This window comes from Podarcis filfolensis, assembly GCF_964270895.1.
Source record: "Podarcis filfolensis genome assembly, chromosome: 15".
In the NCBI taxonomy this organism is placed as follows: Eukaryota; Metazoa; Chordata; class Lepidosauria; order Squamata; family Lacertidae; genus Podarcis; species Podarcis filfolensis.
In genome coordinates, this window is record NC_139618.1 from 3,634,029 (window position 1) to 3,649,364 (window position 15,336).

Sequence of the window (15,336 nt, forward strand, 5' to 3'; positions counted from 1 at the left end):
CTTGAAAATAAAAACAAGATTCCAGTCCTCATGGTTCCCCTTTTGAATTAAGGCCCTTCCCCAGCAAGGAACCACCTAGTCTTAGCAAAAAATGATTCGAAATATAACAGCACAGAAACCGCTCAAGTTGAATTGTGAGTAAAGGAAAAAGAGATCAATTTGAGCTAAAAATTTGGAACAAAGGGGTTCTAAAAACGGAGGTAGATCCCTTTTTGCTGTTTTAAAAGTGAAAGTAGTTACCGCTGACCGAAGCCGCAAGCGGGAAAAGCTGTCAGGAAACTTACAAGTAAGCTTTCAAAATCCTCCCTTCTTGCGGGGGGAAGGGGGGGGGAGAACTTTACTTTAAAAAGAGAACCCTGCATGTCGATTTGAGAAACAGCTGGTGTAAAACCCAGATAAAGGCCAGGTGGATAAATATGAATGACAGATTTAATGAAAGTGATAAAAGTCGCTGGATAGAGCTGCAACCATTCCTGCGGCCACTAGGTGTCGCTTCAGCCCCATTTAACCGCTCCGTTTATCTTTTTGGCAATTTGATTTTGAAAGCAAATTTGGGACCCTTTCTACACTTGCACAAGTCAGAGAGGTGCTGGGGTTTGCTCCTGAAGCCCCTCCTCGCGGGTGTGAAAAGTCTGCCCCATGCCACTGGTTTCTCAGTCAGCCGGGGAATTAATTAGTTCCACTGTTCCTTCTAAGAGCAAACTTGGGTGGTTGAGGGCCCATCACTTTGGAAGTGAACAAGACTACATGGAAAACAGAAACTTGCTGCCTTTCCCCCCCAAAAAGGACTCATATGCCATGGGTAGGCAAACTAAGGCCCGGGGGCCGGATCCGGCCCAATCGCCTTCTAAATCCAGCAGACGGACCAGGAATCAGCGTGTTTTCACATGAGTAGAATGTGTCCTTTTATTTAAAAAGCATCTCTGGGTTATTTGTGGGGCATTGGAATTTGTTCATTTGGCCCCCCAAATTATAGTCCGGCCCCCAACAAGGTCTGAGGGACAGTGGACCGGCCCCCTGCTGAAAAAGGTTGCTGACCCCTGATATATGCCAAACTACACAAAGGGAACAACTCTTCTTGAATCACATGGAGGTGTCAGTGGTCAGAAAGCCCTCTTAGGGATGATGAGTGCGCTGCAACATTGCGTTGCAGTTCCCAGGGATATCACATTAATAATAATTTATAGTTTTATTCCGGCTCCCAGCCACCCACAAGGAGTTCTAGGCTGCATAACCATGCCCTCTAGCCCCAAACTTGCTTTATCCTAGCAAAACCCCCACCAGGTACATTAGGCTGGGGTGCTCTGCGTATGCTCAGAGGTGCATTTATCCGGCAACCGCAAACTCAAGCTGTGACCCAGCAGGGAAACAGATTTTAGGGGCCCCTCTCCTGTAAAAACCCTCCAGCTCTGGGTTTTACTGTGCTACTGTTAGGAATAATATTGCACTCACTCTTAAAATGTGGGTCCTTAAGGACCCAAAATGATACAAACGGGAGACGTCAGCAGGGGCGAAGGTTTTGCAGAGGTGCAGTGTGTGTGAAGTATTTAGGAGGGGAAATCTTAAAGTGGGGAGCCCCCCAAAAATAGGCCAACGCAGACTGAGCATGCTCTGTGAGCACAGAATGTTACGTGGGGGTGTGTGTGGAATGGAGTGCCCTGTCTAAGGGCGCGGCTGGCTGATGGAATACTCCACGCTGCAACATTTTGTCGCAGTTTCTGCTGACGAATTATAAGAACTGTGGGGACTCTGGACTCTCGGGGAAGTTTTGATGCTGGTTTGAAGAAAGCACATCGGCTTGGGCCTGCAGTACTGGCTTTTTTAAAAGGAGGCACACACACCCTGAAAAAATGAGCATGCAGAAGGCAAATTTGAATTGCTCCTGGGGCCTTGGCAGAGGAAGACAAAGGAGTTTAATAAGCGTGAGGCATCTTCCGGGGGGGTGGGGGGGTGGCGATTATCTGGGTATTTATGGGGTAATCTCAAAGGCCTCCTGGCAGCAGGTGGTAGAGAACTTTCCAGAGGCAGCCCTGATACTGGGAAATGAAAACGGAAGCCCAAAGCAGCCTGTGGGTGACCCTGCAAAAGCCACACCCCTGTTTCCACCCCAAATGTTTCTGCCTAGCTGGAAATGTGTCCAGGGCTCCACCCCATTTTGCCTGCGGCCTCCAGAAAGTTGCTCAGAAGGTAATATGGCCCTTGGGTCAAAGGTCCCCCTCCCGTCTTCTCCTTTGTAAATGTGTGATGTGCACTCAGTCAAACACCACGCGTGCCGGTGGCGCTGTAGAAATAATGCGCTTTGGACATGCTCAAGGGCACACCGTTTCCTGGTAAAACCTTCCGAGATGTTGCAGGTCTGAGGCCTCCCTCTAACAAAGGTCTGGAGAAAGTGAGGGGAAAGCAATTTGTACATGCTCAGGAGCACTATTGAGTCAAGCAGCAACACCATAAAATTGGCCTTGCTTTATAGCACCATTAATGGCCCTAACACAGATCTACATTTGGATACATACAATGTTTTCAAACGATTTTCAGTTGTTTCAAAATTCTGGCCCTTTTTATTTTTTACAAGCGAGTTTCAAAAACCTGAACTAAATATTACCATGCTCACTTTCCTGAGACGAAGTCCCCTTGACCACAATAGGACTTGCCTCCGAGTAGACCTGCAAAAGAGGCTCGGCCTCTAAGGGGGGGCGGGCTACAATCCCCGGCGCATGCTTTCCTCGGGAGTAAATCCTGAGCTGTTCCCGAGTAGACCTGTAACAGAGAGACATGCAACAATCCGATGGCACACTTTCCCCGGGAGTAAATCCAATGGAACATCGGACCATTTGCTCCCGAGAAACCAAGCAGAGAGAGAGAGAGAGAAGATCAAGTGCGCCTTCCCTCCCTACCCGCAGACTGTCTCACCAGAGTGGTGCATGCTCTGGTTATTTCCTGCTTGGACTACTGCAATGCACTCTACGTGGGGCTACCTTTGAAGGTGACCCGGAAACTGCAATTAATCCAGAATGCAGCAGCTAGACTGGTGACTGGGAGCGGCCGCTGAGACCACATAACACCGGTTCTGAGAGATCTGCATTGGCTCCCAGTACGTTTCCGAGCACAATTCAAAGTGTTGGTGCTGACCTTGAAAGCCCTAAACGGCTTCGGCCCAGTATACCTGAAGGAGCGTCTCCACCCCCATCGTTCAGCCTGGACACTGAGGTCCAGCGCCGAGGGCCTTCTGGCAGTTCCCTCATTGCGAGAAGTGAGGTTACAGGGAACCAGACAGAGGGCCTTCTCGGTGGTGGCACCCACCCTGTGGAATGCCCTCCCTTCAGATGTGAAGGAAATAAGTAGCTATCCTATCTTTAAAAGACATCTGAAGGCAGCCCTGTTCAGGGAAGTTTTTAATATTTAATGCTGTATTGTTTTTAACACTTGATAGGAAGCCACCCAGAGTGGCTGGGGTATAAATTATTATTATTATTATTATTCCCGGGAGTTTTAGTCCCATAACCACCGCACCATTTGCTCCCGCGTAGACACTATAGGAAAGTGGGGAAGCATCCCCCAGGGTACACCCAACACGTGCAAACATGCGAAAGAGAGAGGTTCGCGCCCAGCAAACCCACTGCCAAGCTGGGGCGGGAGAGAAAACCCCAAAGGAGTACCCTGCCATTTACTCCCGAGTAGACACATACACAAAGAGAGCGAGCGAGGGTTTCATTTTTACATTATATTGAAATTGGAAATGTAAAGAAAAGGAAGGAACGTTTTATCATATGTGGTGGACCTGCCCCAAGGTGAAAGACTTCTGGGGAAAGATATATAACGAATTGAAAAAAATGTTGAGATATACATTTATAAAGAAACCAGAGGCCTTTCTTCTTGGAATAACAGGTTTGGAATTGCCCAAGAAAGATGTAAAATTATTTTGGTATGCTATGCCACAACTGCGGCTCGTATTTTGATAGCTAAAAAGTGGAAAACCCAAGAATTACCAACGATAGAAGAACGGCAGATGAAGATGATGGATTTTTCGGAGCTAGCCGACCTACCCAGAAGAGTCGCTGACCAGAAGGAGGAGTAGTATCAGGAAGAGTGGATCAAATTTAATGATTACTTAAACATGTTAAATTAAACTAACTGAAAACAGCTTGCAGATACTTAATTGGCTTAGGATTTTATTTAAGTTAAGTGATGAATTCATAGGTTTAATTTCATAATGTGAAGATCTAAGGATGTTAACGTTTAAGTTAAATTATTTTAAGAACTATGATTTGGAAAACCGTTAAAAGGACATGCAATGAAATTCAACCAAGGGGAAGCGAGGAAGTCACTTAATAATGTTAATAGGTGTAATTTTTAATCAGGTTATGATTTATGTTTGTTTTATGTGTTTTGTTTGTTTATAATGTTGTGCAAATCAATTAAAAAATTTGGGGGGAAAAGAGAGAGCGCCAGCCTCGCGTGCTACAACCAGGGCGCGCTTACTCCCGAGCCGACCGAGGATCGGGGCCGCCGGTCCCAGAAAAGCGGGTCAGCCAGCGGGAAACGGGAGAAAGGATAGGAGAGGGAGACGGAGCGGGTCTCTCCGGTGCGCAGCCCGGGGCTGCTGGGGGCGGTGTCTGCGCGGCGTCGGGGGGCGGGTCGCGGGCCGGCGAGCGCCACGCGGGGAAGGCGAGGCGGGCCGGGCCGGGAGCGCCCGCTGGCGGCGGCGGCTGCCTGGCTCGGTGTGGCTGGGCTCGGCCGGCTGGCTGGCTGGCGGCGGCGGCGGGAGCTGCGTGGGGCTCGGCGGGGATGTCTTCGTCGCCGTGCGCTGCTGCTGCCGCCGCGGCGCCGCTGGCCGAACTGCTGGGCGAGGCGCTGGCGGCGCCCGACGGCTCGGTGGTGCCCGTGGCCTCGCTGCCGGCGAGGGGCGTCTCGCTCGTGGGGCTCTACTTCGGATACTGCGGCGCCGGCAGCAGCGCAGCCGGAGCCGCCGCCGCCGCCGCTGGAGCGGCAGGAGCCGGAGCCGGGCCGGGCGCGCAGCTGGCCGCTAGCCTGGCCGCCTTTTACGCGCGCTTCCAGCCGGCCCGGAGCGAAGCCGGAGCCGGAGCGGCGCCGGAGCAGCAGCGGCAACAGCGCCTGGAGATCGTCTTCGTGTCGGCCGAGCAGGATCAGCAGCGCTGGCAGGAAGCCACGCGGGCCATGCCGTGGCTGGCGCTCCCCTTTGCCGACAAGCGCCGGAAGGTGAGCGCAGCGCGGGTCGGCGGGGAACGTGGGAAGCGGGAGACACGCGTGTTGGGGCAGAGAGGGGGGTGGGTGGCAGGAGGCCACGTCTCTTTCTCCCTCCCTCTCTCTCTCTCTCTTTCTGGGAAGCGTCCATGATGGCCCGGACCCTCCTTCCCAAGCGCACATCCGTGCGCCCCTCTCCAAAAAGCGGTGTTTGGAGAGGCCGGCTTGGGGGACCATCGTTCGTGGCCGCTGGGCGCCGAGAATCACCGTCCCGATAGTTCCTAGGCAGAGGGAACTCCGCTAAAACGCTTTTTTCCGTCGCACAATGCTGCCTGTGCGTGTTCACTCCGAAGTAAGCCCCGTGGAGTTGGGAGGAGCTTTGCTCCGAAGTAAGCGCAGCGTAGGCTGGAAAGGGAGCGCGTAACGGGCCTTACTTTTCTACCCAAACTAGTCCGCCCCCCCTCCCAACCCGCCACTTTGCAACATAATTTTTTGCAGCCTCGTCCTGTAAGCACGCGTTTACTTCGGAAACAAATCCTGTTGCTTTGAACGCGGTTTACTCTCGAGTAGATGCGAGGCTGGGGCGGGGTTGCTGCCGTAAAAGGAATCCATAGTAAAGAAGGCGGTGGGTGAAGAATCCAAAAATCAAAGCCCAGAAATACTGCAATCCTATCTATGTGTCTCTTTACCTGTTGAACTTACGAGGTTTGGCACAAATATTTTTATTTTAGCAGGAATTTTAAGTTTTCTTATTTGTTTTGCGGCTCGTTTTAAACTGGCGTTGTTTTTCCTGTATCTTGTGGTGACCTTACCTTAGACATCACCTTTTGGAGAAGAGGCACAGAAAGGGTCAAAAGGTAGCTATTAATTACATCTACTCGGAAGTAAACCCCCATGAGTTCAGTGGGGTTTACTACCAGGCAAATGGATGTAGTAACTTGGGTGTAGTTGAAAGAAATAAATGGGGTTTTCTGCGCTGTGTGAATGGGTTGTAAATCACTGTGTGGAACCTGCTGTGATTCAGGGACCCCCAAATCTTAGCATTGGTATTTGGTTTGCAAAGAGACCCTTAAAAAAAATCCCCACCCCAAATTTCCTCCTCTAACCAGATATTTTGCCTTTAAATAATTTGCTGAAGGCTCCCCCGTCCCCGAAATCCTCTCTTCCGATTCCAGCTGTGTTAACCCAGATTAAATTCCATTTTTTAATTCCGGTTTTAGTGAAATGGGTAAGGATGTTTGGCTGTTGCAAGGAGCTGGCGTAAACCGCCCAACCCATTTTTCAATTCGTTATGCGTCTTATTTTGGGCGTGTGGGATCTACTCGTTGGTTCTCTCCTGTTCTGTTGGGGATGCTCCACATCAGATTCAGAAAACGGGATTTTGGTACCCCTGCCCTGCCCTGCAGCGAGAGCAGGACATCTTTTCATTTTGCAATAATTTCCAGAGAGTCCTCTGAAAGAATATTTATTGGGTTGTATATGGACTGTCTTTCTCCGTATTGTAGGCGGGGTGGGGGGGGAAGACTTGGTTAAAATAAAATAAAATCAAATCTATACAACACACCACACAGATAATTTTGTTCCGCAGACAGAAGGAAAATATTTCATTTTTTAAAAAACCTTTAAAAAACACATGTAATTCATTCCAATTCTCCACTCACCCCTTTAAAAAGAACACCTAGGCCTTCTCTTTGATGCAAGGCCTTTGGGTGACATTACAGCAGCTAGCTATTTTCTACCTGGGTAATCTGGACCAGCTTTTGATTCTGATTTTAAAAATCACCTTTTTTGGGGGGGGTTGATTATGTGCATTTAAAAGAAAATTCCCATTCATGGTGGAATTGCACCAGCAGGAACTGGCGGTCCTTAATCTGGAAGTAAAATCCACTGCAAAGCTGCCGCCCCCAACCTGGGCGCTGACCTCCTAAGCCTTTTGGACTGCCACTCCCATGATCCCCAGCTGATCCCCTGGGGGCTGATGGGAGTTGTGGTCCAAAAGGTCTGGAGGGCACCAGGTGGCATTGCTTTTGGATTGAGGAACTTTGCTTTGTAAGGCACATTTTAAAGTGGCGAAAGGATTGTTCTTTGCTTGCTAGAACAAAAGACCTCTTAGGTTTACAGCAGCGTCTAAAATATTTATTAATAATGCCAAATAATATAAAAAATTCAAGAGTTACAAGAGAAATTAATAATAATAATAATAATAATTTATTCCCCGGCCACTCTGGGCGGCTTCCAACCGAATATTAAAAACAACACAGCATCAGACATTCAAAAACGTCCCTAAACAGGGCCGCCTTCAGTTGTCTTTTAAAAGTAAAACAGTTGTCTATTGCTTCGACATCTGCTGGGAGGGCGTTCCACAGGGCGGGTGCCACAACCGAGAAGGCCCTCTGCCTGGTTTCCTGTAACTTTGCTTCTCGCAGTGAGGGAACTGCCAGAAGGCCCTCGGAACTGGACCTCAGTGTCTGTGTTGAACGATGGCGGTGGAGACGCTCCTTCAGGTCTACTGGGCCAAGACCATTTAGGGCTTTCAAGGTCAGCACCAACACTTTGAATTGTGCTCAGAAACGTACTGAGAGCCAGTGTAGGTCTTTCAGGACCGGTCTTATATGGTCTTGGCAGCCGCTCCCAGTCACCAGTCTGGCTGCCGCATTCTGGATTCATTGTAATTTCCGGGTCACCTTCAAAGGTAGCCCCACGTAGTCCAAGCCGGAGATAACTAGAGCATGCACCACAATATACATCACCGATTTTAAAACATTTAACTGAAACCGTGTAGCAAAATGCCGTGCTAAACTGAGTTGACCAAGAAACAAAAGATTTCAGCAGGGGCCAAAAACGTACATTGAAGAAGCCTGTCTAATTTCAATGTGCGGGGAGTTCCGAAGTGTAGGGCAACGTGGCAATTGTAAATGGGCCAGTTACACAGATCCCAGCAGTGAATGGGTATATATGGGGACGATCCAGCAAGTAAACTGGTCCCAAGCGGTCAAGGGCTTTGCATACCAATAGTGACACCTGGATCTATGTTGATCTCATTTGTAGCCTCCTCAGTGGTGCAAAAGGAAGGGGCAGGCAGGGGAATCGCAACTGGTTTTCTGACGTTACTCCTCTCTCCCTTTATTCGACTGGAAAGGCCACGACTGCATGGCAGACCTAGGCCCATATAAGGCAGCTTTCTTTCTCATTAAACCAGCCTTTAATTTTGAACCATGAGGACTAGATCCTTGGCTTTCTTTTTAGGTGAGGCGTTGTAGCTCAGTGGTTTGCAGAAGGTCTCTGCTTCGATTCCCGGGATCTCCAGCTAGGTCTCCCATCTGAAACCCTGGACGGCTGTTGCTGGTCAGTGTATCAGGCATGTCCAAAGTCCGTTTTGGGGGCCTAATCTGGCCTGCCGGTCAGTTTAATCCGGCCCCTGTGGCAGTTTATTTCCTGGGGTAAAATACAGTGGTACCTCTGGATGCGAACGGGATCCGTTCCGGAGCCCCGTTTGCATCCAGCACAGAACGCAACCCACGACTCTCTGCTTCCACGCATGCGTCATTTTGAGAGTTTGCGCATGCGCGAGCGGCAAAACCCGGAAGTAACGCGTTCCCGAAAATGCTTAACCCGAAGCTACTTCAACCCAAGGTAATGACAAAGCTCAACAACTTTGGTGTAAAATCATAAAAAACCTTAGCAACTTCAATCTTAAAAAAGGAACTTTGGTTGGCCCTTTGGCCAGCCCTCACGGCCCTTCACGTCATCAAATCTGGCCCTCTTTGAAAAAAGTTTGGACGCCACTGGTGGACAATCCTGAGCTGGTTTGGCCCTGTAAAAGGCAACTCCATGTCTTCCTAGGATTGCAGCCACAGAGTTTGCAAGCGCCCTGACTTGAGAGCCCAGCATACTTGCAGATCTGTGCAAATGACGGCAACATCATCTGTACGGTTAATACATAGACTGTGGAGTAAGTCAAGATGCACAAAGCGGTTTTCTAAGTTGCATGTGTACCCTGGCTTGGGACAAAAACCCTGTAAATATTGGGTTTGTGGAGTGTAAGGAGGAGTCACAGCTAGTGGGCCATATTTCTCTGCTGGCTTTTGATGTAAATAGCAAGTGATGGGGAACCTGTGGCATTCCATGTCGCATCAGACTCCAGTTCCCATCAGCCCCAGCCAGCATGTCCAGCGGTCATGGATGATGGGTGTTGTACTCCAGCAATATTTGGAAGGTCACAGATTCCCTGGCATTTAGGGTCAGCGGTGAGAAAACTGTATGTGATGAAAAGTACCTAAACCAGAAGGGAGTGATTCACATCTGCAGTGGGAAGGATGTTCCCAAGTCCTGGTCACACCTGGGCTTGGATTTTCACTCTGCCCTGGGTGGCAAGGGAGTTTGCTGCTTCTGGGCAACCAGGAAGTATTACAGGAATGAATTCCCTTCATTTCTCTATCCTGAAGACTGACTCAGGAATGCTTTGCAGACAGGCGATGAAAATCCAACAGATTTCTCTGCAAGGCTGCTAGATCTAATGAGACGCTTCAATTTATGAAACTTGGATCACTCAAGGTGGTACCAAAACAATATTTTAGGTAAAAACGACCCCTTGTTTGCAGTGCTTCCCCCCCCCCCCTGGAAAAATAGGTGGGGGAACTCATCACGAAGTAAGTTTGTTTATTTATTGCATGCTCAGTCGCAGTGCTGCCACACACACCCTCCCCACCAGTGCAGTGGCTAAGTGTAAAATGTGATTAATAAACTCAAACAGACAATGGTGTGGATCAAAAATGGCCACAGCTTTATTGATTACAGATACAGGTGGATTTTTGGCTCAGGCATTGGGTATGTTCCCGTTCCAGACAAAAAAAGAAAAAATTAAAAGGTGAGGGAACTTAGTTCGCCTGAGTTCCTGCTCAAAAAATCCCCTGCTTGTTTGTATTTGTTTGTGAATCTCTAGCTTGGCTGATCCGAAAGACATGAGCGGATTTGATGCAGCTGAGTTTGGGCTTGATTCTGAAAAGGGAGCGGCTGTGTCAGACTGAGAATTATCACACCTTTCTTTAGATTGCATAATCCACTGCAGAGTTTATTCAAGTCGCTTCCCAATCTACCAAGCTTTGGCGGCACTCCTCATTGCACCATGAGGACTAGGCCCTTGCCTTTTTCTTACAAATAGCAGCTCAGATTCTCAGGAGCCCACATCCTGTATCCCAGGCCGTATGTTGGTCTGCTAATGTGAAAACAGGTGCGTTACACCTGGCCCGGTCTGCTTGCAGCCTGGCCATCTTTGGAAACGGGCCTACTGATCCCAAACTCTTACCTAACTGATGCTTTTTATAGCAGGGCCTCCTTGTGAGGTGAAGCTTTCTGAAGGCCAAGGGCCGCATTCGCTTCTGGGCAAGTTCCTGGGGTCCACATGCCCATGGTCGGCAGGGCCAGAGGGGAAGGGGGGCAGAGTAACAATTTTTTGTCCACTTGGCTAGTTTTTACACTCAAACCTCCTGTCCCAATCCTCCTTGCAGGCTAACAAAAGGCAAAATCAGAGTTCAAGGAGATTTTCCAGCCCGGCAAAAACACACAATGAGGCTGCGAGTGAGAGGCAGTGAGCGAATCAGAGGAGGGTTCGAAGGGCCAAATAGAAAAGTCTAGGGGGCCGCATTGATTAAACATTGATACCGTTGTGCGGTAAGTAGTTCGCTGAGGAACAAAGTGCTTCAAATGGTCCCTGCCAGTCACTGAGTGGCAAATATGTCAGAAACGTGTTTTGGAATTGGGAGGAATTGAGTGGTGTGTGGAATTTTGAGGGTTTGACGTTCTCCACCAGAAATCTCTTTTCTGGCTGTGAGTTAATTCATGTGGAAGGAACAAAACCGGGTTTGAAACAGGGACTTGGGTCTCCTTTCGCACTGGCACGATTCAGAAGTGACCTGAGCACGTTTGAGGTCGATGTGGAGCATCCCAAATTTTATTTTTCCAAACAGGAGGGATATATTTTTCCTCTTCCACCCTGACATTGAAGAGGGCAGGGCGCTTTTGGGTTGAAGGATGAGGAGATTCTGAAAATGAACTGCCCCCGAAAGGTGTTTGGATTCCACATTCTCGCTTTTGAAGCGAAATTTCTGCCAGAGCTTAAAAATGGGGAAATCATTGTCGTGTGATGCTGGGCGTGAACCCCAAAGGACAAAAGAAGGCGTGCGGGGAAATTGCCTAATTTTCAGGTGTTGAAAGTGGGTGAGCCGGTAATCCACAGGCTTTAGCGCTGGGTGCAGACGTGCGCTGCAGAGCTGTGGTGGCGCAGGTCTAAGACGCATGCTTTGATTGCAGAAGGTTCAATCCGCAGCATTGGGAGATTTGTTTATTTTGAATAAATTTCATTAGAAATTGGAAATCCGAAACTAAAACATTCATCTAGATAAAAACACAGGTCCAGAGGAAAGGAAGAGGGAGAGAAAAAAGAAGGGGGAAAGAGAGAGAGAGAGAGAGGTAGAGACAAATAGAAAAATGATTAAACGAGGGAAAAGGTAATAAAGGAGGGGGGATTAATTTAAGAAACTAAAGAACTTCTGTCCAGTATAATACCTAGCCAGGCTACTTTCTAAGAACCAACATTATCTTCAGCCTTCAAACCCAAATGTCATTCATTCATTATGTTTTTCACGCAAAAATTCATCAGGATGTTTACGACAGGCAGAAGAGAGCCCTTCTTCCCCACAGCGTATAGTAAGACTGTGGAACTCACTCCCACAGGAGACAGTGGTGTCCAACTTAAAAGTGGATATTAGACAGATCAGGGAGAACTGACTATTAATGGCTACCAGCCGGGATGGCTATGTTCTGCCTCCATAGTTAGAGACAGCAACACATCTGCATCCTAGTTGCTGAAAAACACAGGCGAGGAGAGAGGGCTTCTGTGCTCAGGTCCTGATGGAGCATTTCCTGCAGGCATCTGGGTGGTCACTGCAAACAGGATGCTGGACTAGATGGACCACTGGTGGACTCCTCTTATATATTATATTTTCAGCCCACCTTTTCCACCAAGTTGCTCTGTGCTGGCCATCAACTTGGAGAGCTTTAAAAGAGGGAGAGATTCATGGAGAAGAAAACTATTGGTGACTCCTTGCCACAATGGCTGCTCTCAGAGCAGAATCTGGGACTTGGGATTAGCTCAGTTGGTTGAGCATGAGGCTCTTAATCTCAGGTTCATGGGTTCAAGCCCCACATCGGGCAAAAGATTCCTGTTTTGAAGGGCGTTGGACCAGATAACCCTCAAGGTCCCTTCCAACTCTGGAATCCTATGATCTATGATCTTATTCTATGTCAATGCATTCCAGTAACTGGGAATCGCAAGTGAAGAGAGACTCTATGTACAGTTTCTCCAAGGATCTGTCCTGTTCCCCAGACGCCAGGGCTGCGGAAGAGCTCTGTGTCGGTCTGCGGACTGTTAGCTTCCCTCGATCCAAGCTGAGGTTGGGAGTGGAGAGAGATTCCTGTCAACCGATGCTCTTCCAACATGCTCTGCTGTGTCTTCCGAGGGCGTCTGCATGGCGAGATCCCTGCTTGAGGAGTGTGTGCCGGCGTGCGGCTGGGTTTTTGCGGCGGCAAAGAACAGTTTCTCCCTTTCCGATTCAGTTTGCAGCTAATCTGCTCTGAAAGCTGCCGGGCGGCTCAAAGCGGCGTCCTGCCGTGTTGTTCCATATTTTGCTTTTATTTCCTTTCCTCCCTGCGGCACCTCCATGCGCTTGAGCGTCAAGAGAGGGCCGGACTCTGCATGTGGAATGGCAAGGAGCTTCTTTAGAAGAAGACGGGGCTTGCGCCAATCCGATGGGAGGATATGCTTGCTGGTTGCCTGCTTTGCATCCGGCGGGAGTCTTGTATTTCTCCTTCCCCAGAATACGGGCAAGACTTGTGCAGACCTGGCAGGGCTGTGTTGGACAGGGCCCTTGCCACGTTTTATTCCAGATGCCAGGAGATGGCCCAAAGCTCCGTCATGGGCCACCTGCTTCGTTCCTGTTCCATCTGCCCTTAATTCAGAACCATGAGGACTGGAAACCTGTTTTATCTTCATGCAGAAGAGCCATTGCTCAGTGGGAGAGCACCTGCATGCAGAAAGTCCCAGGATCAGTTCCAGGCAGCATCTCCCGGTAGGGCTAGGAAACACTCCTTTCCTGAAACCCTGGAGAGATCCTGCCAGTCAGTGTAGACAATACCAATGTAGATAGGCCCTATGGGCTTACTCAATATGAGGCAGCTTCTTATGTCCCTATGTATATCTTCCTTTTCCTCTTCCTGAATGCAAGTGGAAGGTTAAGGGAAAGGTCCTGCAAGTCTGTAGCAAAAAGCTGGTTGGTGGAAGGCAGCGACTGGCTAGCGCCTGTGACGTCTCCAAGACCCCTTTCCGCCCCAGATTGTTGGAGCGGTTTTGCAATTCTTGGACAACCCCCCCCTTTTTTTCTCTCTTTATAAATCTCTGCTCCTTTAGATAAATAAACTCCAATGAAAGGTAAAGCCACAAACCAGTAAATGTACAGATGGTGTTTGCTTAAAACAAAACAAATAAATTAAAACAACAATGGGGCAGCCCACCGAGGCATGTAAGGAATTGCTAGAATGTGAAGGAGGCTGAAGGCGGGAGCGAAAAATCTTTTGCACCTTCTCTTCGAAGCTCAGGCTTTCGCCCTGAGTGCTGAGTTCCCTAAGGGTGTCCTGGAAGCTGTGAGGTGCATGTTATTGTTGGGATCCTTGTGGGGCCAAACGGAGAAAATTTGGAGGGCCGCATTCAGCAACCTCCCTGAAATTCACTTCTGCCCTTCATTTCTGCCCTTTAGTTAACACTGTTAAATATTTCCTGGTTGGCTCGGTTTCCCGAGCAATAGCTCCGTTAAGCCTTTTGCAGCAGTGTCTTGTGGCCCTTTAAAGACTAACAAATTTATTCTGGTGTGACGCAGGAAGGCTGCCTTATTCTGAGTCAGACCAATGGTTCACCTAGCTCAGTACTGTCTACACTGGCAGGCAGCAGCTCCTTCGGGTTCCAGGCAGGGGAACATTCCCAGCCTGAGCTGGAGATGCCGCTTGGAGGTAGAGCCTGGGAGCTTCTGTCGGTAAGGCAAGTGCTCTACCATAGAGCTGTGCCCCTTCCACTAAAAGTGAAGTTAGATTCTAGTCCTCATGATCCAATATCTAGTACAGTGGCCAACCCGGGTGCCTCTTCTGGGAAGCCCAGGACCTGAGCACCCTCGCTTTATGTGGTTACCAGCGACATTCATCTTGCACCAGCAGCATTAATCTGTACTGGCCAATTCCTTCCTACGAAGATGCTGCTGATTCTGATATACAGTGGTACCTCGGGTTAAGTACTTAATTCGTTCCGGAGGTCCGTACTTAACCTGAAACTCTTCTTAACCTGAAGCACCACTTTAGCTAATGGGGCCTCCTGCTGCTGCCGCGCTGCCGGAGCCCGATTTCTGTTCTCATCCTGAAGCAAAGTTCTTAACCTGAAGCACTATTTCTGGTTTAGCGGAGTCTGTAACCTGAAGCGTATGTAACCTGAAGCGTATGTAACCTGAAGCGTATGTAACCCAAGGTACCACTGTACCTGAAACCTCATTTTTTTGTTGAAACTGTCTCAAAATGCTCTTGATGGGAAAGATACCCTGGCCTTGGAAAGGCAATTAAACCACGTGGCATGCTTAAAAAAAATAACACCTTTGTTGCTGTTCGATCCACAAGCGACAGCAATGAAATCTTTTTATGTCCGCTCACCTGTTTTAAAAGCCTTTCCAGCGAACTGGACAGGCCCTGGAGAGCCTAATAAGTTTCCTTTATGAGGAATATCGAAAATTGAATCCTGGCCTGCTTTTGCTCCACACGCCCCCTGAGTGTCTTTAGGGAAGCGCTAGGAGTGGCTGCAAATTTTATATTTTGGGTCTGCTTTTTTTCTATGAGAACATAGCACTTTAAAAAAGTAAATAAATGATGGTGTCTTTAAGAAGGGGAAAAAGGGGTTGGGCAGGGGCTGGCATTCCCCGAAAGTTCAGTATTGCGGTTTGGATTTGTGTTCCTGCGGAGTGCTGAGTAATTTTGGAGGCGTGTGGGGATGTGGCTCCGCTTTGTAAGGACCTCTTAATCTGGGGATAACAGAGCTTCGCTTGT

General features: G+C 48.9%; 1 protein-coding gene across 2 annotated transcripts in view; it reads left to right on the forward strand.

The window, feature by feature from the left end:
- The first annotated feature begins 4,683 nt into the window (after positions 1 to 4,683).
- NXN (nucleoredoxin) overlaps positions 4,684 to 15,336 on the forward strand; it is a 69,620-nt gene continuing 58,967 nt past the window's right edge. Inside the window, exon 1 of one of the 2 annotated variants that reach the window (XM_083587846.1) lies at positions 4,684 to 5,217. In XM_083587846.1, the coding sequence (XP_083443972.1) occupies positions 4,786 to 5,217 (432 nt within the window). In that variant the 5' untranslated portion in view covers positions 4,684 to 4,785. The remainder of the gene's footprint in view (positions 5,218 to 15,336) is intronic. The other variant, XR_014541938.1, reaches the window with a different exon arrangement.